Here is a 25,272-nt window from a genome sequence, read left to right as displayed (position 1 = left end):
CCGGGTTCCCAGTTCCCCATCAGGCAATCAGAGCCCGCTGGCCGGGGGGAGGGAACAAGAGGTTTGCTGGCAGACCCCAATTGGGGCCTGCAGGCTGGGGGAAGCTCCTGCGTTGATCGTCTGCCCCCTGGTGGTCAGTGCACATCATAGCCAACCAGTCATTCCACCATCCAGTCAATTTGCATATTATGCTTTTACATATATAGACTTTTCAACAGAAATCTACAATCCAGGAGAAAATAGAATGAAATATTCAAATATAGAAAGAAAGAAACCTCGAGCCAAGAATAATATGGCCAGCAAAGTTATCCTTTACATATGGAGGGCAAATAAAGGCTATCCCAGGCAAACAAAAGCTTGGGGGAATTTATCACAAGACCTATAGTATAAGGAGCTAGCTCTTTATTGAAAGCTCTTTTACCTGAAACAAACAAACAAAAAATACAAAACTTTGAATAAGATGCCAGATAGAAGCAGGAAATTGCAACTCTATTTCAGTATTAAACACCTAATTTTAACATAGAGATTAAAGGGGGAGATTTTTAAAGGACTATAAAACTTGTGCAACTTGAAAACAAATGCACAGCACAAAAAGGGAAAATTTATGCCAACAACAACATAAAAGGACTGACTACAAGCTATGTGCTTAAATAAGTAAACGAACTGATCATAAAGGATTACATTAAAAGAAGTATATTACACATATCAAAAGACATGCTCTCCAAAATCCAGATTATGCTTAGTGTTAAACACCATTTACAAGTGATCCTGACAGACTAGACTGGATCAAAAGGATAATGACAAAATAATGGATCTAGTATCTACAGGACCTAATAAGAAACATTAAGCAATGGAGATTCAAATATGAATAAAACTCAGTCCCTGCCTTCAAGCAGTTATGGTTCTGTAGGAAAGACAAACAAATAAATGCAATCTATTGTTAGATGATAAAAAGATGTAGACACATCTATAATAATAAAAGCGTAATATGCTAATTAGACCAGAAGTCCTTCTGAATGACACCAGGGCTGCGAAGGAAGCCAGGGTCCCGGATGCCTGCTGGCAGCAGTAAGGAAGCCCTACTCTTGCACGAATTTCGTGCATCGGACCTCTAGTTATATTATAGACACACAAAAAAGAAAGACTTGAACTTTCTTAAAAGAAGTTTAACCAAAATGGTAATTTCTAAGCTGACTGTTGAAAGTTATTATATCAATAAAAGCTTTTTGAGTAATAATTTTTCTTAAAAGCCACTATGCTAAGGACACGGTAAATTAAAAATCAGGATCTCTGCCCTCATAGAGTTTATGATTTATTGAGAGAGAGACAAGTGAACAAGTAATATCAAAAAAGAGAGATAATACTGTAACAAGAAGTACTAGTATAGGGTGCAATGGGAACACTCAACAAGAGTACCTAAGGACATCTAGGGTAGGCAGGGAAGGTAAAGGGCTCATTAGAGTGCAGAGACTAAAGGGAAGAAATGTTCCAAACAGAAGGAAGGCCTACAGATAAAGGGAAGCACAGTTTGTTTAGGAATTGATATTTCAATGTAACTAGAACATTGTTTGAGAAAGAGAGGGGCTAGCAATGGAGATCTGAGTCAGTGCCACATCTTGCTAGAGTTTAGATTTACCCTAACAGCTATAGTGAGTCATTAAAGGGTTTTTAGCAGGGAAGGGACCTGATTACATTTATGTTATAAAAAGATTAGTCCAGCAACTTTGAGGAATATAGATTAGAAAAAGATGACAGAAACCAAAGAGACCTGGGCAAGACATGATGCTGGCCTGAACAAGGATCTAAGTAAGTATATGAAAAGGGATAGTCCTGGCTGGGTGGCTCAGTTGGTTGGAGTATTGTCCCATACATCAAAAAGGTTGCAGGTTCGATCCTGGTTGGGGTATGCACAGGAGGCAACAGATGTTTCTCTGTTTCTCTCTCTGGCCCTCTCCCTCTAAAATTCAATAGAAACACATCCTCAGGTGAGGATAAAAAAGAAAAAGAAGAGCATATATTCATGAGATCTCTACTAGGTAGCATCACATTAGGAGCCAGTAACTGACTCAATATGGAGCAGGAAGGCATGGGAGAAGTCATGTACAATTGCCAAACTTCTTGCTTAGGTCTCTAGATGGATGTCAGTACCACTTGTTGAGATGGGAAATTTTAGAAAAGTTTTTATTTTGCTTGTTTAGGGATGGAGGAAGAAGAGGGTAAGGTTAAGGGTAAGTTACACATTTCTGAAATGAGGACCTGCGAGACCTACAAGTAGAGATGCTGATAGGCATTCGGATGTAAAGTTTAGAGGCCAAGGAGAAAAAATTAGGTTGCGAATATTTATAAGTCCTTAGATAATTGATATAGGAGTGAAGGGAATAATCTATGGAAAGACAAAAAAGGGTTTGGAATAAACCCTGAGAAAGAATCCAGAGTAATAACTATTCAAGGGAAGGCTGAGAAAGGGAAACCTGCAGAGAAAACAGAGAAGTCAGCTCAAAGGATGGACAGAAAGCCAACAGAATGTGGACTCAGAGAAGCTAGGGGAAGAGTTTCAAATGCAAGAAAATCAGCAATGCTGCTACCAAATAAAACAGTGAAGAAAACAGTCCACTAGACTAAGTAATAAATCCATTCATATCCCGTCAAGAGCAATTTGATGGCACCAGAAGCCATGGACTGAGGAGTCAGTGGAGTTGGTGAAATAAGAGTATGGACAACTCTTTCAAAGAAGTTTGGTTGTGAAAAGGTGAGAGAGGAAGATTAATAACTGAAGGAGGGTGTGGGATCAAGAGAGGTTTATTTATGTGTACACAGCCTGTGTCTATGAGTGCAAATGCATCTGAGCATGTGTGAACAGCACATGGGTGTCCACAGAGAGGGATGTTTAGATGTAAATAAGAAGGAAGCTAAAGGAGGGGAGAGTTTGAAGACTAAAAAAATGCAAAAATAAAAATCACAAAGCCAAGATCCTGAGAAGGCAGGAGATGATGAATTACTAAACAGGGGTGAAGGGCTCCATCTTAGAAAAAATTGCATTTCCAGTTATAGAAGTTCAAGAGAATTGGTGTAACAACAGATAAGAACATTTTCAAATCTGGGGTATCAAATTGAGGGAGTTTTCATCTGATGGTTTCTTTCTCTTTTACGTGATACTAGAGGCCTGGTGCACCAATTCGTGCACAGGTGGGGTCCCTCAACCTGGCCGGCGATTGGGGCCAATTGGGGTTGTCTCACCCAGTCCTGATTGGAGCAGATTGGGGCCGCTGGCTGGAGGTAGGGACTGCAGAAGGTTGGCCAGCTGCAGGAGGTTGGCTATGGGAGCACACTGATCACCAGGGGCAGCTCCTGCGTTGAGAGTCTGCCCCCTGGTGGTCAGTGCACATCATAGCGACTGGTCGACCAGGTGTAACAGTTGCTTAGGCTTTTATATATATAGATTTAGGAGACAAGGTCATCTGTAGGCAGGGGAAGACATTATACTGGCAACAGTTTGAGACAAGTGGGAAATGAAACAGGAAAGTGTACTAACTAGGGCAATAATGGGATTGTCAGCAGGTTGAGGTTCCTACTGAGATTTGAGATTTATGACCAAGAATTTATACAAGCATTAATCTGCAGGGTGTGTGTTTTTCTCCTGTGTAGTCAATAGCCTGGATATAGCATAAAGAAGGCAGGACCAGAGTTTTGTCAAGCAGGTATGACAGCAAGGCAAAGGACTCAAGAATAGCTGTGAGAAGTAGTTACAGTGATAGACTGGACTCTAAGCTGAGCTGGAAAGCAATCAAGACAGAAAAGGGAAGATAGCAAAAATGAAGAGGATCTATGAACTAGAAAACCTAATAGAGTTAAAATGCCTGTTTACTAGGAATAACAGAGTAAGAGAGGAAAGGAGGTTATGGTTAGAGAATAAAATGTCTAATTTGTGACTTCAGAAGTAGAGCAATTCTTGGTGATTACAAAGTAAAATGGCCATGGGAAAAGAAAACTGAAATTGAGGGAAGAGGTCACTAGAAATATAGGAAAGTTGCCAGGTGGACAAAAGGGAGAACAATGTAGAAGATATGAAACTTCATGGTATTCAGAGAACTGCAAGTAGTTTGACATTTCTAACATGTAAGTGAAGAGGGACTGGGATGAAGATGGAGAGGAAGGAAAGAGCCAGATCATGTAAGTCATAGGTCTTCTCAAAGGCTGAAAGGGCCTGAAGGGCTGTCAGATTTAAATAGCTGAAGGACTGTCAAGATTTTTTAACTATTAGTCAAATTCTAGGGAATGGGACGGGTGGAAGATATAGGGAAATAAATCTCAAAATAAAAGAGAATGTTCTAATGACTAAAGATTACATTACAATAAGTTGTCTTGAAAACTCTTTACTACTAGAAGTATTTAAGCAAATTTCAATACCAATCTGTCTGCGACATTATTCAAAGAATCAAATAGGAGACCTTTAAGTCGCTTCCCACATCATGGAGATAATATGAGACAGAAAAGACATCACTTACCAATTCTACACCAATTACTCCTGCACCAATGACCACCATCTTCTCTGGAACTTTTTTTAAAGATAAAGCACCTGTAGATGACACTATTGTATCTTCATCAATCTATTTTTTAAAAAAAGATACAATCAAAATTATTTGGAAAAGCTAGAGATTTATAAACTGTGATCTCACACAATATAATCACTAAAAATACTAAGTCATTTATTTGTTTCAAGGTATCTATGACTTCTAACCATATACTCAATTAAAAATTAAAATGCTTAAAATTTTATCATTCAGCATGTCAAACAAAATGGTCTACTTTAACTTCAGATGGAATTCAAATATATCTTAATGTAAAGTGTTCTATTTCTGATCAAAATCACTGCAGAATAAAGACAGGCAAGTTCCCAAAATTGAATGACTGTCAACATACAGTATTTCAGTAAGAAATCTCTCAAATTTCATAAATAGCATGAATAAAGTAGTTTATAAAATATACTTCTAAAGGAAGGTTTTGACAATTGTAAAAAACAAATACCGTGATGCCAGGGAAGGGAGTAACTTCTGAACCTGTGGCTATAAGAATGTTCTTTGTGTCAATAACTTGAGTGCTGCCATCAGCTTTCGTAGCAGTGACCTGATTCTTGCCAGTTATCTTTCCATATCCATGTACATGAACAACCTTTATAAAATATATATAAATTCACAAAGTTTAAAATAAATTTTTTGATAAATAAACATGATTAACAGCAAAAAATTATTCTATCAATTAATTTATACAATATAGAATGCTTCCTTACTTAGTAATGCTATACATGGAGCAGAAAAAAATTTGTCATGCATTTCAGGTTACCATACTATTTTAAATTAAGTAACTATCCTCTGGCAGCCAAGTTCTAATAGCATCACTCTATCAGCATAAAGCAATGTTTAATGTACATATAAAATAATGCAAAAATGTGAATATTAAACACACTGACCTTGTTCTGTTTAAATAAGTGGGCAATTCCACCTGTTAAAGCTTTTACTGCAGTACTCTTCTGCTCCATCATCTTCTCTAAATTCAAGCGAACTTCAGACACTGTAATTTGTTAAATAAATCTTTAGTACTTAGCTAAATTTTGAAGCAATATGATATTTTTCACTAATCATGGTATGGAAAATTTCAACCTAATACTTATAAAACTGTATATAAGGCAGTATTAACATTTTAAAATTTAATAACTGATATAATAGTCCTAGCTGGCAAAAGGCTAACAGCATCATATCACAGTAACATAAGTTTATCAAATACTATTAAAAAATCCACCTTTGGGGAAAATGCAGTCCAAAATAAAATATTTTCCACTGTGACATATTCTCCAAATACCTTATGATAATCTTAAGTCTGTTAGAGATCTAAGTAGAAATAGCAAAGGAAAAATTACCTGAAATCCTATCCTACCTAATAAAAGGGTAACATGCTAATTGACCGTACCTTCGCTATGCCCACAGCCAATCAGGGCGCTATGCAAATTAACCAAGATGGCGCCCCCCCACGCACTGCCCCGCCCCCCATCGCTGAGCGGCTGATGGAACCTGGCCAGCGGGAGGGGCGGGGCCTCCCGCCGCTCCAAATGCTGAGCGGCTAATGGAACCAGGCCAGCGGGAGGCGCCTAGATTGCTGCTGGCGGCGCGGGGTGGGCAGCGCCTGCCCCGCGCTGCCGCTGCCCGGGGCCAAGCCCAGACCCTGAAAGAAAGCGGAAGACGGTGGCCAGAGCCAAGGCCTGGGTCCCCCCGGTGCCGGCGGATAACTGGTGCAGGCAGCCAGGTGAATGAATGTCTTGCACGAACCTTCGTGCAAACGGGCTTCTAGTCCTATATGATAAAAGCTTAATATGCAAACCGAATGAACGGCAGAGTGACCGGTCACTATGGCGGGTACTGACCACTAGGGGGCAGACGCTCAACACAGGAGCTGCCCCCTGGTGTTCAGTGCACTCCCACAGCGGGAATGCTGCTCGGCCAGAAGCTGGGCACACAGCTGGTGAGTAGGCAGGCGGTAAGGAGTAAGGGGTCCTGGACTGCGAGAGCCCCAGACTGAGAGGGATCAGGCCTAAGCCAGCAGGCGGACATCCCCCAAGGGGTCCCGGACTGCGAGAGGGTGCAGGCTGGGCAGAGGGACCCCACCCCTACCCCCAGTGCACAAGTCTTGTGTATACTGGGCCTCTGGTTTTAAATAAAAGGAAATGCTAAATTTCATGAAACAAAAACTAATAAAAACATACATGAGAAAACTTCAAATATAGATAGCTTAATATAAAAATTCAATCACTCATTTAATTCAGAAGAGAACTCTGAAAATCAACAATATAAGAGGATAAAGAGAAGCTTAACTTCTAGAACTGTAGAAGAAGGCTATCTTAAAAATCAGCTCATGCATCCAACACATACTAGAGATGAGAAAGCAAAGACCCTGAGAGATTTGATTTACCTAAGGTCACAGAGCTAGAACATGAATTTTTGTCTACAATGCATGTCTCTTGACTAACCCTGTCCCTTCTTTTCTTAGTGGGTAAGGAAAATGGGTTTTGATTCCACTTTTCTTCTAATTTAATACAATATTTGCTCTAATGTATATTCACCACCTCTATACCCAAGGGATTGCCTATGTTATATACCATTCTTTCAAAAACCTACTGCTACAAAGAAACAAAGGAAAAAAACAGTCCTCAAATGTGTGTTTAAGCCCTATCTAGAACAGACTACCCTTTGGATGTATCTGTCAACAACAATAATTAGAGAGAAAGAATGAAATAACAGACCAAAAACAATGGCAGAAGACAAACCACATTAAAATTTTATGAAAGGTCCTTTTCCACTATGCCACATCCCTCCCTCTCCTCTGCTCTTCCAATACCAACAATTTAGGTAGACCTTTCTTCTTTCATCTGCCCATAGCACTCAGGAATCCACCAGGCACCACAGTGACTTCCAGGTTTCAGAAAATGAAAACTGACTTTTCACACATACACTTATTCACACACATACAGAGTAGGCTGCATGCAAAACTTGACAGAGGAACAGAAGATGTGATGGTAGAAATATGGATTAAGCCGTCTTTCATAAGTAAATCTTTCTATATTTTTAAGATCTTTTTCTCACTCTTACCTCCATAAACAATACACATGTATCAAACACATATAAGTCTTTAGCCAGAAAAGTCAAGTATGATTGCTAATATCACTAAATATGGAAAGTACACTTACCTTCAATTCCCCTAGATGCAAAATCTTTTCCATGGGCCATGTGGTAATAATGAGAGTTATTTAATAAAGCCTACAGGATATAAGACAAAGTTATCAAATATATAGAATCAAAAAGCACTTATGAAATGACAGTCCGTACAAGAAGTAGTACACCAAGTAAATTTCTATAATTAATCTAAGACAAACAATAATGACAAAAAATGTTTAACAAATAAAAAACAAAATTACTTTCTTTAGAAGCAAAGGAATTAAATACACATTTCAGGGTGTTTGCTCCTTTTATGACATGAAAAGTCAGGCTTGTTTACTACTAAATACATAAAGTAACTAAAAGAATTTACTACCTACTATCTATTTCATTGATAAAGGAAAGCTAAAGAGGGGGAAAAAAGTAACATCAGTCTGCTTGATTGGAAAGGCTAGGTATTCTGAGACAAGGAAGCTGTTTCAAGAATGTATGGCTGACTGGTAACAGCACTCTAAATTTTCAACTAAAAAATGTGGTTTTTATCACCCATGGACTGTTTATTTTTTAATGACTAATATTCTAGTCTCAACATATCTAATTGGTGGCCAATGAAGAAAATTTCTGCACTGTACAAAAATGTATGCTTACCTTAGAAGGAATACAACCAACATTCAAACATGTTCCACCAAGTGTTTCATTTTTCTCAATGCATACTGTCTACAACCAAAAAATAAAATAAAAAAACATTATTTAACTGCACATAAGCTGCAATGTTTCACTTCACTAAAATTCCAAGTATATCTCTCTTCCTCCTCCTACAAAACAAGCTACTCAAGCTGTTTGTGAGAATAAAATATATTCTTTTATAACTTATCATTTGACTACCAAAGTCAAGCTAAACCACCAAAAGTGAATTATTCTAAGAAACATTTTTGTTTAACATTACCAAATACATGTTCTTAGCACTATTACTGTACCTTTCAAAGTGTGATTAAAAGCCAAAATGAAAAGTATTGGGGGAAGGGAAAAAATAATGGACTTCACTTTCCACCCCCTCATGAGAATACTCCAACTAATGAACCCTCTCTTCATTAGTCTCAGGCTTAAAAATAATGTATAGAATTAAGAAATTATTTACCATTATTATCTACCTGCAAAGTTTTTTTAAAAAATATTTTTATTGATTTCAGAGAGGAAGGGAGAGCGAGAGAGAGAGAGAAAGAGAGAAAGGGAGAGAGAAACATCAATGATGAGAGAGAATCATTGATCAGCTGCCTCCCCCACACAGGGGATCGGACTCACAACCCAGGCATGTGCCCTGACCAGGAATCGAACCATGACCTCCTGATTCATAGGTGGACGCTCAACCACTGAGCCATGCCGTTTGGGCTGCAAAGTATTTTGTGAATATGATCAACTACTCCCAAATAAAAATAAATCAAAACCTAGTTTTAGTCTAACCCTTACCTTGAAGCCTAACTGGGCAGCTTTAATAGCAGCAACATATCCTCCAGGACCAGAGCCAACCACTGTTACATCAGCATCAACTACAATAAAAGCAAATTGATATGAAACAGTAAATTGCTTAATGCTGACCAAAATCAGTGCATTAAAAAACAACAACCTGATATTTTAAACCTCCAAGAAAGTATAAATAACCAGCATTTTCTACACAGTACTATTTTATTCCCAGGTACTTGGTGTTCCTTGATATAACTGAAAATGGCATAGATTTTTATATTTCATTTTCCATTTGTTCATTATGAATTTTGTATCTACTGGTTTTGCTAAATTCCACACTTTTATTTAATGATAATGAACCGGCTTTTAGTGACACTGGAATACACACATCTATGAAAAGAGCCTGAGCTTTGAAATCTGACATACCTGTCTTCGAATCTCAGCTCTGACACTTATTAGTTGTGTGACCAAGTGACTTAATTTTTCTGTAATAACAATAACATTGTCTTAAATTGTTGACGTTAGGATTAAATAAGGTAACACCTTAGTACTGTCAATAATTTAAAACTGATTACCCTTTTCAGGTTATTAACTTCTGAGATATCAGGGAAGAGAGAATCAGCTTTCCTATAACACATAGCAAATGTTTTGAACTTTATTTGAATACTGAAAATTTTTATATAGTTTAACCCTTTGCACTCGCTTGCTTTTTTTCTCGATTCCTTTATTCTAATGCTAACAGTGTCGAGTCACACTCGACATCTGAGTGCAAAAGGTTAAGATAATAGGCTAACCAGAGCATTCAATTAACTTTTCTGGATATTACCATATAAGATAAAAAATTAAGAATGAACTCTGAGCAGCAGCCGTAGGAATTTAATAATACAAATGTACAAAGTAAGTCCAATTATTCCCATTCTCCTCAATCCAACTTTTAAAAGTTAGGAGAGTCTCCCTTCTCCCCCTCCACTACTCTTAAACCCCAACTGCTATAGCATTTAGCAGTTTTTAACTTTTTAATAACATGCTTTCACATATATTATCATGTTTAATTCTCAAAACTTTCTATGAGAAAGGTAAGGATGACATATATCTAACATTTCACAGACAAAGAGACACAGGTTCAGAGAAGTCAATTGCCCAAGGTCATCTAGGAAGCAGGGGCAGAGACAAAATTAAGCTTTTTGTCTCTGCTTCCAGTGTTCTTTCCATTACTCAATACTATTCCTTTCCTCAATTTCAACAATCATAAACTAAAATCCCCATGAGCAATATCAAGCTTTAGAATTACTAGCTATTTTCCTCATCTGCAAAATAAAGACCATGAAATATCTACCTCATAGGGCAGTGATGGCGAACCTAGGACACACGTGTCAGCACTGACACGAGTAGCCATTTCTGATGACACGCGGCCGCTGAGGCGGCCGCATGCCGAGGATGAAACATTTGCTGCTCCTGAGGATGAAACATTTGCGAAATAATGTTTTTTCCTCAAAGTGACACACTACCCGAGTTATGCTCAGTTTTTTGGCGAAGTTTGACACACCAAGCTCAAAAGGTTGCCCATCACTGTGATAGGGTCATAACACAGAATAGTGTATGTAAACAGTTTAGAATAGACCTGGAAGATAAATAAAAAGTATTCCCCACATGGTACCTCTATTCTGACATACAAAGAAGGCAATTTTAATTTCTTACCATCCCCTTCTCCTACAAAACATACAACCCTGAGGGGATAGGAGTGCTATTATCATTCAAAAAACCTTAGCTGGCTCTGAACAGAAAGGTAGAACCTGTGTTGGAAGATAACTGATTAGTTATCCAACCCTAGCAAAGGACAACTGCAGGGTGGGACATTGTTCTCAGGGTGACCTTTTCTACCCTAGCATATCAATGGTCCTGCAGTTTGGACCCTCTGACCTTTCTTCCCTAGAGATAACATCTAGGCCTCAGTTGTATTTCAGCCCCAGGCCCAGAAAAGCAGCAAAACCAGACCAGCCAAGTCAAGGCTGACCTCAGGACTTGGTCAGCCTTGGCTTGGCTGGTCTGGTTTTGCATTCAAGAATGACCCACTGCACTCGTGCTGACCAAGCAATCAGTGAAGACCCAACCCAGTAAAGACACACCTGGAAAGCTGCTGGTCTAAAGCAGTGGTTGCCAACCGGTGGTCTGCAGACCGCTGGTGGTCAGTGAGGTCTGAAGGGTGGGCAACCACCGGTCTAAAGATCTCCACCCTTAAAACCCTTAGGATACAGGAGCCAGCAGCACCCTACCTCCCCTCTCCTCCAGATGCATGCCTTCCCCATACTCCTTCCACTTCCCCTCCCTTGGACCTTCCTCACTTCTAAGTTCCAAGAGCCCTTCCTTCCTTTGCTTTTATAACTTATTTCCTAAGTCCATTTCTTCTAGGAATTCTTCCATCTCTTTGATTTTATAAATAAACTAGAGGCCCGGTACACAAAATTCGTGTACAGGTGCGGTCCCTAGGCCTGGCTGGCGGTTGAAGTGCAAGCGTCTGGCATGAAAGGGCAGGTCCCAGCTGAGCTCTGGGCCCTGGACAGTACTTGGGCCCCCATGCGCCCCCCTCTGCCTGAGTCATGGCACCCGAGTCCCCATGCAGAGATGCGGTGAGCGCGGCTGGACACCGTGGGCCAGGGCACAGCGTGGGCCTCTGGACCACCCAGCAGCGCCGCACAGAAGCCGGGCAAGCAGCACACTCTCTCCCAGCTGGCCTCGCAGACCAGCTCCTGCATGAATCCAAGGGGAGCCCGACCAGGCCCTGCAGTCCTGGTGGCTGCGGTCCAGCTCACCCAGAAGAGGCTGCGTGGGTGCAGGGCAGGCTCCTCGCAGGCACCTGGCACCTAAGCACAGGGGCTTCCCCAGCACGTGAGCCCTGGCATCCTGAGGGAGGATAGCAGGGGGAGTGAGAGTGAGCTTGGCGGACATTCCGCATTCTCACCACATCTCTGTCCCCATCACCCCCGCCCCCAGCAAGAGGTCGCAGCCCCCTGCCTGGGCGCCGCAGGTGGTTGGCCGCCGCCACCCACCCCGTTCCCCACCCCAGTCTGTTCCTTTCCTCAATTTCTGTGGGACAATTGATCGGGGCCAGGCCCGTTGGGCTCCTTCAGCGCCTGGGAGCCACACAAAGGCCCACTCCCCGCTGGTCGCCGTCTGTGGGGCGATCAGCAGGGCAATCAGGCCCATACTCGCACCTGCCTTGGCCTGGTGCCGCCTGCTCACCTGCTCCACCATCCCGCCACAGTCCCACTCTCATCAGGGCCCCTGGGGCCAACAGTGCCTCCACTGCCACCTGCTGCCGGCACTGCATCGCCGACACCCGCCATGTTCTGCACCGCCCCCTGGTGGTCATAGCAAGTGGTCGAACTCCCGGTGGATCGACCGCCCAAGGGGACAATTTGCATATTAGGCTTTTATTATATAGGACTAGAGGCCCGGTGCACAAATTCGTGCACAGGTGGGGGTCCCTCAGCCTGGCCAGCCGCTGGAGGTTGGCTGTGGAGCACAATGACCACCAGTGGGCAGCTCCTGCATTGAGCATCTGCCCCTAGTGGTCAGTGCGCGTCATAGCAACCAGTTGACAGGTCATTTGATCGCTTAGGCTTTTATATATATACTAGAGGCCCGGTGCACGAAATTCGTGCACGGCGGGGGTGGGGGTTGTCCCTCAGGCCAGCCTGCACCTTCTCCAATCTGGGACCCCTCAAGGGATGTCCAACTGCTCTCTCACAATCCAGGACTGCTGGCTCCCAACTGCTCGCCTTCCTGCCTTCCTGATTGCCCCTAACCACTTTGCCTGCCAGCTTGATCACCCCCTAACCACTCCCCTGACAGCCTGATTGATGCCTAAATGCTCCCCTGCCAGCGTGTTTGCCCCTAACTGCCCTCCCCTGCAGGCCTGGTCAACCCTAACTGCCCTCCCCTGCAGGCTGGGTCCCCCACAACTGCTCTCCCCTGCAGGCCTGGGTCCCTCCCAACTGCCCTTCCCTGCAGGCCCGGTCACCCCCAACTTCCCTCCTCTGTCAGCCTGGTCACCCCTAACTGCCCTCCCCTGCGGGCTTGATTGCCCCCAACTGCCCTCCCTTGCAGGCCTGGTCCCTCCCAACTGCCCTCCCCTGCTGGCCATCTTGTGCCCGCCATCTTGTGTCCACATGGGGGCAGGATCTTTGACCACATGGGGGCAGCTATCTTGATCTTGTGTGTTGCAGTGATGATCAATCTGCATATTACTCTTTTATTAGATAGGGTAGAGGCCTGGTGCATGGGTGGGGGCCAGCTGGTTTGCCCTGAAGGGTATCCCGGATCAGGGTGGGGGTTCCCTTGGGGTGTGGGGCGGCCTGGGTGAAGGGCCTGTGGTGGTTTGGAGGCCGGCCACGCCCCTGGCGACCCAAGCAGAGGCCCTGGTATCTGGGATTTATGTATCTTCTACAATTGAAACTTTGTAGCCTAAAGCAGAGCCAAGCCTCCGGCTCACTCCGTGGCTGGCAGCCATTTCTGTTGGAATTTATAATTGAAACTTTGTAGCCTGTAGCGAGGCCTGGGCTGGCCAGGGTGTGCGGAAAGCTTTGCTTCTTCCATTGTGGGGGAGCAACCCTAGCCTCCCGCTCTTTACAGCTCTGTGGCTGCCGCCATTTCTGTTTGGATTTGTTTACTTTCTATAATTGAAACTTTGTAGCCTTGAGTGGAGGCTTAGGCCGGCAAGGGCAGAGGAAACCTGTTGCCGAGGAAAACCAAGCCTCCCTCCTGCTCTCTGTGGCTGTAGCCATCTTGTTTGGGTTTATTTGCATATTTGCTCCTGATTGGCTTGTGGGCGTGGCTTGTGGGTGTAGCGGAGTTAGAGTCAATTTGTATATTACTCTTTTATTAGGTAGGACTAGAGGCCTGGTGCATGAAAATTCGTGCACTGGAGGGGGGTCCCTCAGCCCAGCCGGCCCCTCTCACAGTCTGGGAGCCCTCAGGGGTGGGAAGCAACCTGGCAATCAGGGGAAGGCGACACCCCATGACACCTCTGCTGCTGCCACTGCCAGCAGTGCAAACCTCTGCTGGCCCTGGTTACCTGAGCCTCGGGCGTCAGCTGGGCAGCTGACATCCAAGGCTTGCCTGCACCTTAGGCCGGCCATGGGCGGCTGGGCAGCCGACATCCAAGGCTTGCCTGCATCTTCAGCCAGCCCTTGTTGGCTGGGGGGCTGAGGGGACTGGGGGACACCAGAGGCAAGCAGGGCTGGCCTTTTCGCATGCCTGATGCCCTGGTGGGGCTGAGGGGACTGGGCAATGTCATCTTGTGGCTGTGGGCACCGCCACCTTTGAGGGTGTGGCAGTCAATTAGCATATTCCCTCCTTATTGGCTGTGGGCGCCACCATCTTTGTGATGGTGTGAGGCTCAATTAGCATATTCCCTCTTTATTAGATAGGATAGATAGATGTTTTCTAATAGTTTTGAGTCTTGACTCTGAATTCTTTCCTAGCCAGAACTCAAGTACTGAGGCTGGTGAACCCAGGTCCGACCTAACACCTGGTGCCATTCCCATCACTGCCAATAAATGATGACCTAACCAATATCCCTTAATTTGGGTTTTAATTTTTAATTTCACAGTAATGTAAATAAAAGCTATAAAACAGAGTTCTTTGCTGAAATTTTAACTTCTTTTTTAATTATAATATATATATAGGTTTAATAAATTTAAACACACAAAAGCTAAAACCTAGAGTTTTATTTCTCAATTTATTATGTGATCTTAGAATTGTTTTTTTAGACTACAGAAAACACTATAAACGCAAACAGTTCACTATTCCTTCAGAAAATTGCTGACATGCTAGGAAATACAAAAATGAAGCGAAAATATAAAAGTCTTTAAAGATTTGTAAGCTGAGAATATAGGAGGATATGATCCACTGACAAGCCAGTATTTATGGGAAGTATACTGATATCTGCAATTTACTTTGAAATGCATCAAAAAAGTAAGGTGGATTAATGGAGAAATGGATGGGCACATGTGATAATGTAAGTACAGTAAAATGTTAATGGAAGAATCTATAAATGTTCACAGTAAAATTCTTACTTTTCTAATGTTTGCAATTTTTCTTTTTCTTTTTTTTATTGATTTTTTACAGAGAGGAAGAGAGAGGGATAGAGAGTTAGAAATATCGATGAGAGAGAAACATCGATCAGCTGCCTCTTGCACACCCCCTACTGGGGATGTGCCCGCAATCAAGGTACATGCCCTTGACCGGAATCAGAACCTGGGACCTTTCAGTCCGCAGGCCGACGCTCTATCCACTGAGCCAAACCGGTTTCGGCAGTTTGCAATTTTTCATAAAACGTTGAAAAACCAGCTAGCTCTTATAAAGAAACATTTCTCAGTTTGATTCCCATATATAGTTTTAAAAATCAGGACATAGAAAAGTAGTTAAATGAAATTAATGAATACCTGATAGAAACTTTTATAAAATTAGCATCAGCCTTCAAAGGTGAAAAGAAAAACTAAAAAGGATGCACAAATTGATAGCAGGAGAGAAAGATGACTAAGTCAGCAAAAATGGCAAAAGACAGCTGGAAAGCAATCTGCAATGCAAGTGGCAGTGAAATACCAGGAAAAAGCTATCAGATTAAAACTTTTAAAATGTTACAATAAGACATGATTGACTTTAAAAACATGGCAGTTAATGCCATGAAATGAATTGAAAGAGAAAAGGCAGGAAAAAGTGCTTTACAAATTATTCTACAAATGCTATTTATATCACTGAGGAAAATAAAGACACTACATTATTATGGTTACCACTGAAATAAAGGTTTCAGGTTACAAATAAGTTATAATCATCAATAACTTACAAGTTATATTAAGAAGTTAGTCTGTAATAACATCTACCATTTTGCGTAATTTACTATGTGCCAGGCATTGAGCTAAGTGCTGCATGTTGTCTTATTTAAGCCTCATTACATCTCTATTACATAGTTATGACCTCCACTTAACAGGGAGAAAATAAGGCTGAGAGTAATTAAATAACTTGCACCCTAACCGGTTTGGCTCAGTGGACAGAGCGTCGGCCTGTGGAGTGAAGGGTCCCAGGTTCGATTCTGGTCAAGGGCATGTACCTTGGTTGCAGGCACATCCCCAGTAGGGGGTGTGCAGGAGGCAGCTGATTGATGCTTCTCTCTCATCAAAGTTTCTAACTATCCCTCTCCCTTCCTCTCTGTAAAAAAATCAATAAAATACATTTAAAAATAGGTAACTTGCATAAGGCTGCACAACTACCATGTGATCTAGCCAGGATTCAAATGAGGTTCTTTAGATTCTGAAGCCTTTATCATATGTCTTATGCCTTCTAAAACACTTAGATAATTCCATAATTTCCTGGGCAATCAGGAACTCAAACTAAAATGACAGAAAGATTCTTTTAAAAAAAATATTATCTTTATTGATTTCAGAGAGGAAGGGAGAGGGAGAGATAGAAACATCAATGATGAGAGAGAATCATTGACCGGCTGCCTCCTGCACGCCCCCTGCTGGGGATTGAGCCCCTCAACCTGGGCAGGTGCCCTTGACTGGAATTGACCCTGGAACTCTTCAGTCCGCAGGTCAACACTCTATTCACTGAGCCAAACTGACTAAAGCTTCTTATAAGGAAGCTTCTTCACTTTCAGAAAGAAATCAATAAATATTTATAAATGTCTACCCTATGTGAAAACATCATTACCTTCAATAACCTTATGTTATAGTTAGGGGAAATAGGCACATAACAAAGTGTAGATAAATCAAAATTATTTTAAAAAATAGGAACAGAAAGAGATATCACAAGGCAGTAAGCATTAATTACCAAATTCACTGAGTATAAAGCGACTTGGTAAGGTTTATTAGTTGTTGTACTGCAGAGGGAAGGAGGGTTTCTGTTTTTAAATTGTCAATGCCCTTAATCTTCAGTCTATTTCAATGACCTTCTTCCATATACTTGTCACCACCCAAAATTGCTCTGCCTCTAAAATCCTGAGTTCTAATACTTCATTTTCTGATCAAAACCCTACAACTGCCTCGACAATAAAGGAGAAATATAGTAAATGATAAAAGGATGTGAAGTAAACTGGAGTTCAAATATGAGCTCTACCACCTCTTAATTTCTTAGGCAAGTTATTTAATCTCTCTGGGTTTTGATGTAACATACGGATAATAATGACAGTTAATACCAACATCTCAGCGTTGTAAGATCAGAGATAATGCATGTCAAGACCCTGAGAGGATGCCAGGCTTATTAGGCACTAAATAAATGTTTCTTCCCCTCTCAGATCCACCTCCCAACTTTAGTCTCGGAGCCTCCAGTGTCATTCCCACCATCCATATCACCCCACACACCGCTATTTAGTGTCACTCCCTGCTAAAACCCAATTTGGACCTTATTCTCCTATTTTTTCATTGGTTTCCCTGCCTCTTGTTGGATAAGGTCCAAGTTCCTAAATACAGCATACAAATTTCTTCAGGAACTATTTCTCCAGCCTCATCGTCCATCACATTCTGCTTATCCACTAATACCATACAGTTGAAGCTTTAGCAACAGTGAATTACTGTTAGTGTACAGCCCACAGAATTAAGCTGGTCTACCTACCTGTATTCTATCCCATCTACCTTGAAATAAATCCTGACAGCATGCATTTCACATTACAAACAGTATTCTAAGCTCTTGGGCTACCTCTAAATGACATAGCCGTGGTTCTTATAGTCTAACTAGGGTCCTGGTGCACGAAATTCGTGCACAGGTAGGGTCCCTAGGCCTGGCTGGCAATCAGGGCCAATCTGTGGGGCGGCTGGCAGGGCAATCAGGGGGCCCCGCTGGCACCAGCCTTGGCTGGCCTGGCGCCACCTGCTCGCCAGCCCTGCCCCATGCTGCTGCCAGTGACCTCCCTCTGCAGGGCAACCGGCGGGGTGACCGGGAGGCCCCCACTGGCACCCACCTTGGCTGGCCAGGAGCCTGCGGGCTAGGGGCAGCTCCTGCATTGAGCATCTACCCCTGGTGGTCAGTGTACGTCATAGCAACAAGTTGTTCCACTGTTTGGTCAATTTGCATATTAGGCTTTTATTACATAGGATGAGAGAAAGTAAAAAGGATTATAATAAACACTCCAATCTGCAAACAGAATGATCTTTAAAAATAAATCTAATCATATTATTCCCCTGCTTAAAACACATCAATGACTTCCAACATACTTAAAATAGAGGGTCTTTCATAATCTGGAAAAATCAACTCACCAGGATCTTCAACAGATTTTAGCCACACTGGCCCTTTTCAAGTTCCTCAAATGCTCTATGCTCGAGAAACCAAGATGGCGGCATAGGTAAACACCTGAACTTGCTGCCTCGCACAACCACTTCAAAATTACAACTAAAAGACAAAATGAATATCATCCAGAACCACGGGAAGCCTGGCTGAGTGGAAATCCTACAACTAGAAGGAAAGAGAAAAGCACACTGAGACTCGGAGGAGGTGTGGAGGTGCGGAAGTGAAGTGCGAAGGTACAGAGGCGGGCGCACTGAAAGGGGCTGGCAACTGAGTACGCTGTTATCTTTTTCAATCGGGAGGGAGACACAAGCTTCCGACTGATATGAACTCCAGTTCCAGGCGAGACTTTGGGGACCCAGACTCATACGGGGAGAAAATGGACTGTTTGGCATCGGGCCAGAACACGAGGGCAGCTTTCTCTCAGTGTTTGTATCGATCATTGTTCCTGCATGGGGCCACAGGACACAGAGACCTGGGGACCACTTCGGGGCAGGGCTGAGGATCAGCCATTGCAGTTTGCTCCGCCCTGGTGATTCCGAGACCCCGCCCCACCCAAGCTGTGCGCAGGGGCTTTTGCATATGAAAGGCCTGGCCTTTTGCAATCTAAAATTACCTAACTGCAGCTGGGTCAGAGAGCCCCAGAACCTCCAAAGAAGGCCCAAGGCTCCACAGCAGCTTGCATTGCTTCACAGCTGGGCCTCATCTGGGCACCTCCAAAACCTAAACAAAGAAGAGGAACCTGCAGATCTCTCTGTAGCTCCTGCTGGGTGGCCTCAGGCAGTGGCTGACTTTTCACCTCCTTGGATATCCAAGAGTCAGTGTACCCAGTGGTCAGAGTGGGACCATCCAGATTACAACTCTTCAGATCCATAAGAGACTCAGGGGGCAGACTCAGTGAGCACCAAAGCCCCACTGAAGCAAGTCTTGCCCCATAAGGGTATCTCCAACACAGAAGTTCTCACATCATAGACACACCTGACCCTCAGAGCCAATTGGTCTGGAGGTCAATTCCTCCCAGTAATACCAACAACAATTAAGGCTTAACTACAACAAGACTGTGCACACAGCCCACAAAGGGGTGCACCAAGAGTGTCCACCCTCAGGTAATTGGGGAGGCTGAGCCACTGGGCCCTATAGGACACCTAGCACACAAAGCCTCTCTATCAACACAGGGAAGCAGCCAAAATGCAGAGACAAAGAAACAGGTCACAAATGAAAGAAATGGAGGAAAGCAAACTACTGTATATAGAGTTCAAAACCACAGTTATAAGGTTACTCAAGAATCTTATAGAAAAGGCCAATAAATTTAGTGAGACCCTCGAGGATATGAGAAAGGACCAACTAGAAAGTAAGCATACACTGATTGAAATAAAGAATAATATACAGAGATCCAACAGCAGACTAGAGGATCCCAAGAATCAAGTCAAAGATTTGAAATACAAAGAAGCAAAAAACACCCAATCAGAAAAGCAAAAAAAAAAAAAGAATCCAAAAATATGAACATAGTGTAAGGAGCCTCTGGGACAACTTCAAGCATACCAACATCCGAATTATGGGGATGCCAGAAGGAGAGAGAGAACAAGATATTGAAAACCTATTTGAAGAAATAATGACTGAAAACTTCCCCTGGTGAAAGAAATAGACTTACAAGTTCAGGAAGCGCAGAGAACCCCAAACAAAAGGAATCCAAAGAGGACCACACCAAGACACATCATAATTAAAATGCCAAGAGCAAAAGACAAAGAGAGGATATTAAAAGCAGCAAGAGAAAAACAGTTAACTACAAGGGAGTACCCTCACTTCTCAACCGAAACTATGCAGGCCAGAAGGGAGTGGCAAGAAATATTCAAAGTGATGAATAGCAAGAACCTACAACCAAGATTACTCTACCCAGCAAAGCTATCATTTAGAATTGAAGATCAGATAAAGAGCTTCACAGATAAGAAAAAGCTAAAGGAGTCCACACTGCCAAACCAGTATTATATGAAATGCTGAAAGGTATTCTTTAAGAAAAGGAAGGAAAAAAAGGTAAAGATAAAAATTATGAACAACAAAATGACAACAAATACATATCTATCAACAAGTGAATCTAAAAATCAAGTGAATAAAAAATCTGATGAACAGAATAAACTGGTGAATATAATAGAATCAGCAGCATAGAAAGGGAGTGGACTGACAATTCTCGGGGGGTGGGGGGGAGGGTACGGGAAGAGACTGGACAAAAATCGTACATCTATGGATGAGGACAGTGGAGGGGGGCGATAAGGGTAGAGGGTGGGGTGGAAACTGGGTGGAGAGGAGCTATGGGGGGAAAAAAGAGGAACAACTGTAATAATCTGAACAATAAAGATTAACCCCCCCCCCAAAAAAAAAAAAAAAAAAGAAATGCTCTATGCTCCTCACATCAAAATATTCCAACATGTTGCTCCTTCTTCCTGGAACACCCCCTCCCACACCCATGATCACTACCTTTTCAGATACCAAAATTATTTCCTTAGGAAAGAATTCTGTAAACATTCCCAATCTATATGTAGATTTCATAGTTCCCTATGCTTAGCCTATAAAGTCCTTATCACAATTATAATTAATTATTTGTTGGATGTTTGTCTTTCTCAAATAGATTGTAAACTATAAAAGTTGCATCCTGCCTGTCTTTTTCAATGCTATATCCCACCAACTGGCCCCAAAAACTAACACAGTAGATATTTCAATTTGTTGAAATAATGAATAAATATGTACTAAGTTATATACTGTGCCATTTTAAGTACTAAACAAAGGGTCACAGTCCTTGCCTTTAAATAAATACCCCAGATGAATATAAATATGTAAGTAAAAATTCTTGTTACTTCATCCAATCAAAGATTTATACATTGTATCCATGCAGGTACTAAGGGAAGGAATTTATCATTTACTCAAGGTCAAGAGATCACTAAACTGATTCATGAGGGCTCAGTTACCCCATTCCACTAAAATCTAAGTTCCTGCTCCCAACTGCCTGGTAAATAGAAGGCATTGAATAATCTTTGTTGAATGATTCAAAGAGGGCAGAATTAGCCAAGAAGTCTTTAATTGCATGCTTTGGAAATAAAAATCTAACATTCCTACTAATGTGTGAGTATAAAATAAATAATATTACCACTTAACAAAAGAGACAAAGGGTGTATGCCAATTATAACGCAAAAAAAAAAAAAAACTGAAAGAAAGAAAAAAAGGGACAAAGGGAATAATGGTCAAATTTATTTTCCCACCATCAAATTAGTATTTTTTAAAGGATTTCTTGACCTGTTCAAAGCTAGGATAAATTACTCACTTGGTTACTGGTGACAGAATCCTCCCCCTACTCTTTCTTCTAGGAATAAAATCTCCAAAATGATAACAGTTTGATAACAGTTAAGGATACAGAATAAAGTTATTTTACAGAATACAGGGAGACTGATGGTCACAGTTTCCCTCAGCTAATGATTGTACAATGAAGCTCTAAGACATGATGATGCACAAGCTTACTTATAATCATATGGGTGATTCCAGTAAATGTCAAAACCGATAATTTCAAATAATCAATATCCCTGGTACTCGGAGGCCCATTAGCTTCCTGTTTTAAATGCTTAAAAAAAAAAAATAAAATACATATCCTTTATAGAAACTTCAAAAATAAAAAAAAGTATAGAGAAGAAAATACCCATAACCCACAGCTTCCTTTCAGGCACATCCTCCTAGTCTTTAAAATGTGCTTTTGCCAAGCCCATCAAGATTTTCATTAAGGATTTGAAAAAAGTCATCTCACCATTCTAAACACAATCTGACCAGTGGACAGAACGAACTTTTAAATGTAAATATATAAAACTAGAGGCCCGATGCACAATTCGTGCACCAGTGGGGTCCCTCAGCCTGGCTTGCGGGATCAGGCCCAAACTGGCTCTCCAACATCCCTCGAGGGGTCCCGGATTGCAAGAGGGTGCAGGCCAGGCAGAGGGACCCCACCAGTGCATGACTGGGGCCGGAGAGGGACGCGGGAGGTTGGCCAGCCAGGGAGGGGCCATGGGAGGGCTCCAGGGCGTGTCTGGCCAGTCTTGCTCAGTCCTGATGGGCTGGACCCCAGCGGCAAGCTAATCCCCCAGCAGGAAGCTAACCTACCGATCGGAGCGTCTGCCCCCTGGTGGTCAGTGCACGTCATAACAATTGGTCGACCAGACACTTAGCATAATAGGCTTTATTATATAGGAGGATCACATCCTCCCCCAAGCTCAAAACCCTTCAGTGATTTCTCATCACACTTGGGAGTAAAATCCAAACTCCTTGGCCTGGCTTACAAAACCCTCCATTACTTAATCTCTACCTACCTCTCTGATTTTACATTCTATGAGTCTCTGCTCCAGCCATACCAGCCTTCTTGCAAATCCTTAAACCTCACAATCGAATTCTCACCTGAGACCCTTCTCACTGTTTCCCTTTTCCTGAAATAACGTTCTCACTCCCTCACTTCACTAGGGCACGTGCTCAGACATATCTCCTCAGAAAAGCCCTGACACCTCATCTACTAGTAAAATAGTCTCTTTTCCTCCCAATTACCTGCTTTAATTTTCCATCACTTCCCAAAATATTTATTCACTTATGTATTATTTATATTTTATGGAACCTGGCTATAAGTTCCATAAGAACAGGGCTTTGTCTTGTTCACCACCTAGAACACACTAGGTGCTCAGAAAACATTGAAGTGAATAAATATATGAACAATTTTTAGGGGAAACTGTCTGAGTAAGTACTTACGTGGCTGATCTGCGTAAGTTCTCAGAGGCACTGCAGAAACTCCCTGTAGGCCATGAGATATTCGACTGAAATGGCCTCTCTGGAAGAAAAAAAAGAAAATGTCCCTATTATGTAAGCAAAGAACTACTGAAGGTCGATGCAAAATAATGATTTCGAGCAAATGTATCCAGCACTAGTTATTAATATATCTTCCATTGCCACCCAGAGGTTACTTATCAATTCCTCCTCTTTGATAATAGCAATTATTTCAAGTTCTCAGCCTCAGCTTACCACATTATCTTTGTCTTGTAAATATTCAAACAGCTCATGTTTAACCTAATAAAATTTGTTACTCAACAGTGTTAATTTTTATTAAAGTTTCAGCAAGCATGGCTCATTTACGTCAGGGACCATTTTAAGGTCAATATTAAAGTTCTTTAAAGCTCTAACCTAAGTATCTGAATAATCTACATTATGGCAATCCTTTTACTTGTAATTATTGTTTCCTAACTCAAATCTACCATGTACAATCTATGAAGATGTTCCTGAATCATCCATCTACTAAAAACAGAAAATTTGATGCGGTAATTTAGGAAAATGTACTAAAGTAATGTATTTGCATTCAAGAGCTACTGCAGTTCTACAAACTTCATCATCATCTCCACAACAATCTCTAAATATGGATGGCTACTGTTTCTTACAACAGTGAAGCACAAAGAAACAAACCAAATACCTCCAAGCACAGCAGGCAAACAGAGGCAGTGCCAAAACCTACACTCATCTAGTGATGTTCTCTATTCTAAGGCAATTCTTGCACTTGTGGTCAGGAAGGGAGCCCAAATGCAGCCTAAATGTCAGTCCTGAGTTTTAGTTCGAGCTCTGGCCCTCACCAAGTGTATGACTTCCAGCATGCTACGTGAACTTTCGGGGAACACAGGCTACTCCTAGGGTCTCCCATCAAAATAGCACGTAGCCACGATCCCACATATATACAATCTGGCTGTGTTGTGCATGAGGATGAAAAGGGAAAGCTGTCCTGACGATAACCTGCTGCAATTAAGAAGACGCCCCTAGAAGGCAAAGAACATTAATTCCTTTAAAGCTGCAAAACACGGAAGCGACTCCTGAGGAATTCCTAAGGTAACCCAAGTCTGACTGGCCCCAAGGTAACCTGACCACTGCAGAGAGTTAGGCCATGAGGGGCCGAGATTAAGGAAGGGTAGAAGATAGGAAGGGCCAGACCGGCTTAAGGCACAAGGGCAAGTTCAGCTTCCTCCTCCAAGGTGGAGAGGCCTTTGTGCAACCGCATGCCCCCTGGCCCTGGCCTGGGAGTGGAGAACGTGTGACTGCTGACTGTCCCACAGCCGGCGGGGCCTCGCCAGCGGGGCCTTTGCCTCCGGGGCGGGCGGGCGGGCGGGGCGGGGGAGGCCGCCTGGACTGAACCAGTTCGGGGCTGGGCGGCAGGTGGTCCCACTCAGGCCGCCCGCCTCTCCCGCTCCCACCAGTTAGGCTGCGTCTCGGACCCGTCAGCGCGCCTCTCGGTGGCTCTGGCTCAGCACGACCCCACGCAGTGGACCCTCACCTTGGCCAAGGAGCAGTAGACCCGGCTCCAGCTCTGCATTTTGCCGCTGTACTTTTCCTTCCGCCCAAGCTTTCACCTCCGCCAAGCCCCTCCGCCGCCTCGCCAAGGTCTCCCCGCCCTGCGCATGCACGGCGCAGCTGACGTCATTGGCTGACAGCAGCGTGATTGGCCGGCGCGGCCGGACCCACGGGAAAAGCCGTTCCTTTCAGGCTCGGCGTGGGACACTGTCGTAAGGAGCGTAGTGCTTTGTGGCAGCAGGGGATTGAGGTGGGGTGGGGTGGGGGTAAAAAGCGTGGTGAACTGCAACGTGATCTACTGGGAAGGAGAAATAAGTACACCAACGAGACCAACCTTCGGCGCACGCTACGGGAAAGTTTGACAAGCTCTTGATTGTGTCCGGCTGGGGAATCTAAGCACTTTCCAGGCATCACCTCTCTTCATCTTCACCTTATAATGCATCGGTTTTCAACCTTTTTCATCTCATGGCACACACAA

The 25,272-nt window shown here is 42.8% G+C and overlaps 1 protein-coding gene across 2 annotated transcripts in view; it reads right to left on the bottom strand.

The window, feature by feature from the left end:
* The window catches only part of DLD (dihydrolipoamide dehydrogenase), a 48,130-nt gene extending 23,240 nt beyond the window's left edge, over positions 1–24,890 (bottom strand). For both annotated transcript variants that reach the window (XR_013814284.1, XM_079785903.1), the window contains exons 1-8: positions 24,778–24,890; positions 23,217–23,295; positions 9,171–9,250; positions 8,352–8,420; positions 7,736–7,805; positions 5,468–5,568; positions 5,026–5,169; positions 4,506–4,607 (exon numbers count right to left, since the gene is read on the bottom strand). Coding sequence is in view for 1 of the 2 variants with exons in the window: in XM_079785903.1 (XP_079642029.1) it covers positions 4,506–4,607; positions 5,026–5,169; positions 5,468–5,568; positions 7,736–7,805; positions 8,352–8,420; positions 9,171–9,250; positions 23,217–23,295; positions 24,778–24,816 (684 nt within the window). In the remaining variant the exon portion in view is untranslated. The remainder of the gene's footprint in view (positions 1–4,505; positions 4,608–5,025; positions 5,170–5,467; positions 5,569–7,735; positions 7,806–8,351; positions 8,421–9,170; positions 9,251–23,216; positions 23,296–24,777) is intronic.
* Between the last annotated feature and the right edge of the window lie 382 nt (positions 24,891–25,272).

Source organism: Cnephaeus nilssonii (genome assembly GCF_951640355.1).
Source record: "Cnephaeus nilssonii genome assembly, chromosome: 12".
NCBI classification, from domain to species: Eukaryota; Metazoa; Chordata; class Mammalia; order Chiroptera; family Vespertilionidae; genus Cnephaeus; species Cnephaeus nilssonii.
This window is presented reverse-complemented; position numbering and strand designations above follow the sequence as displayed.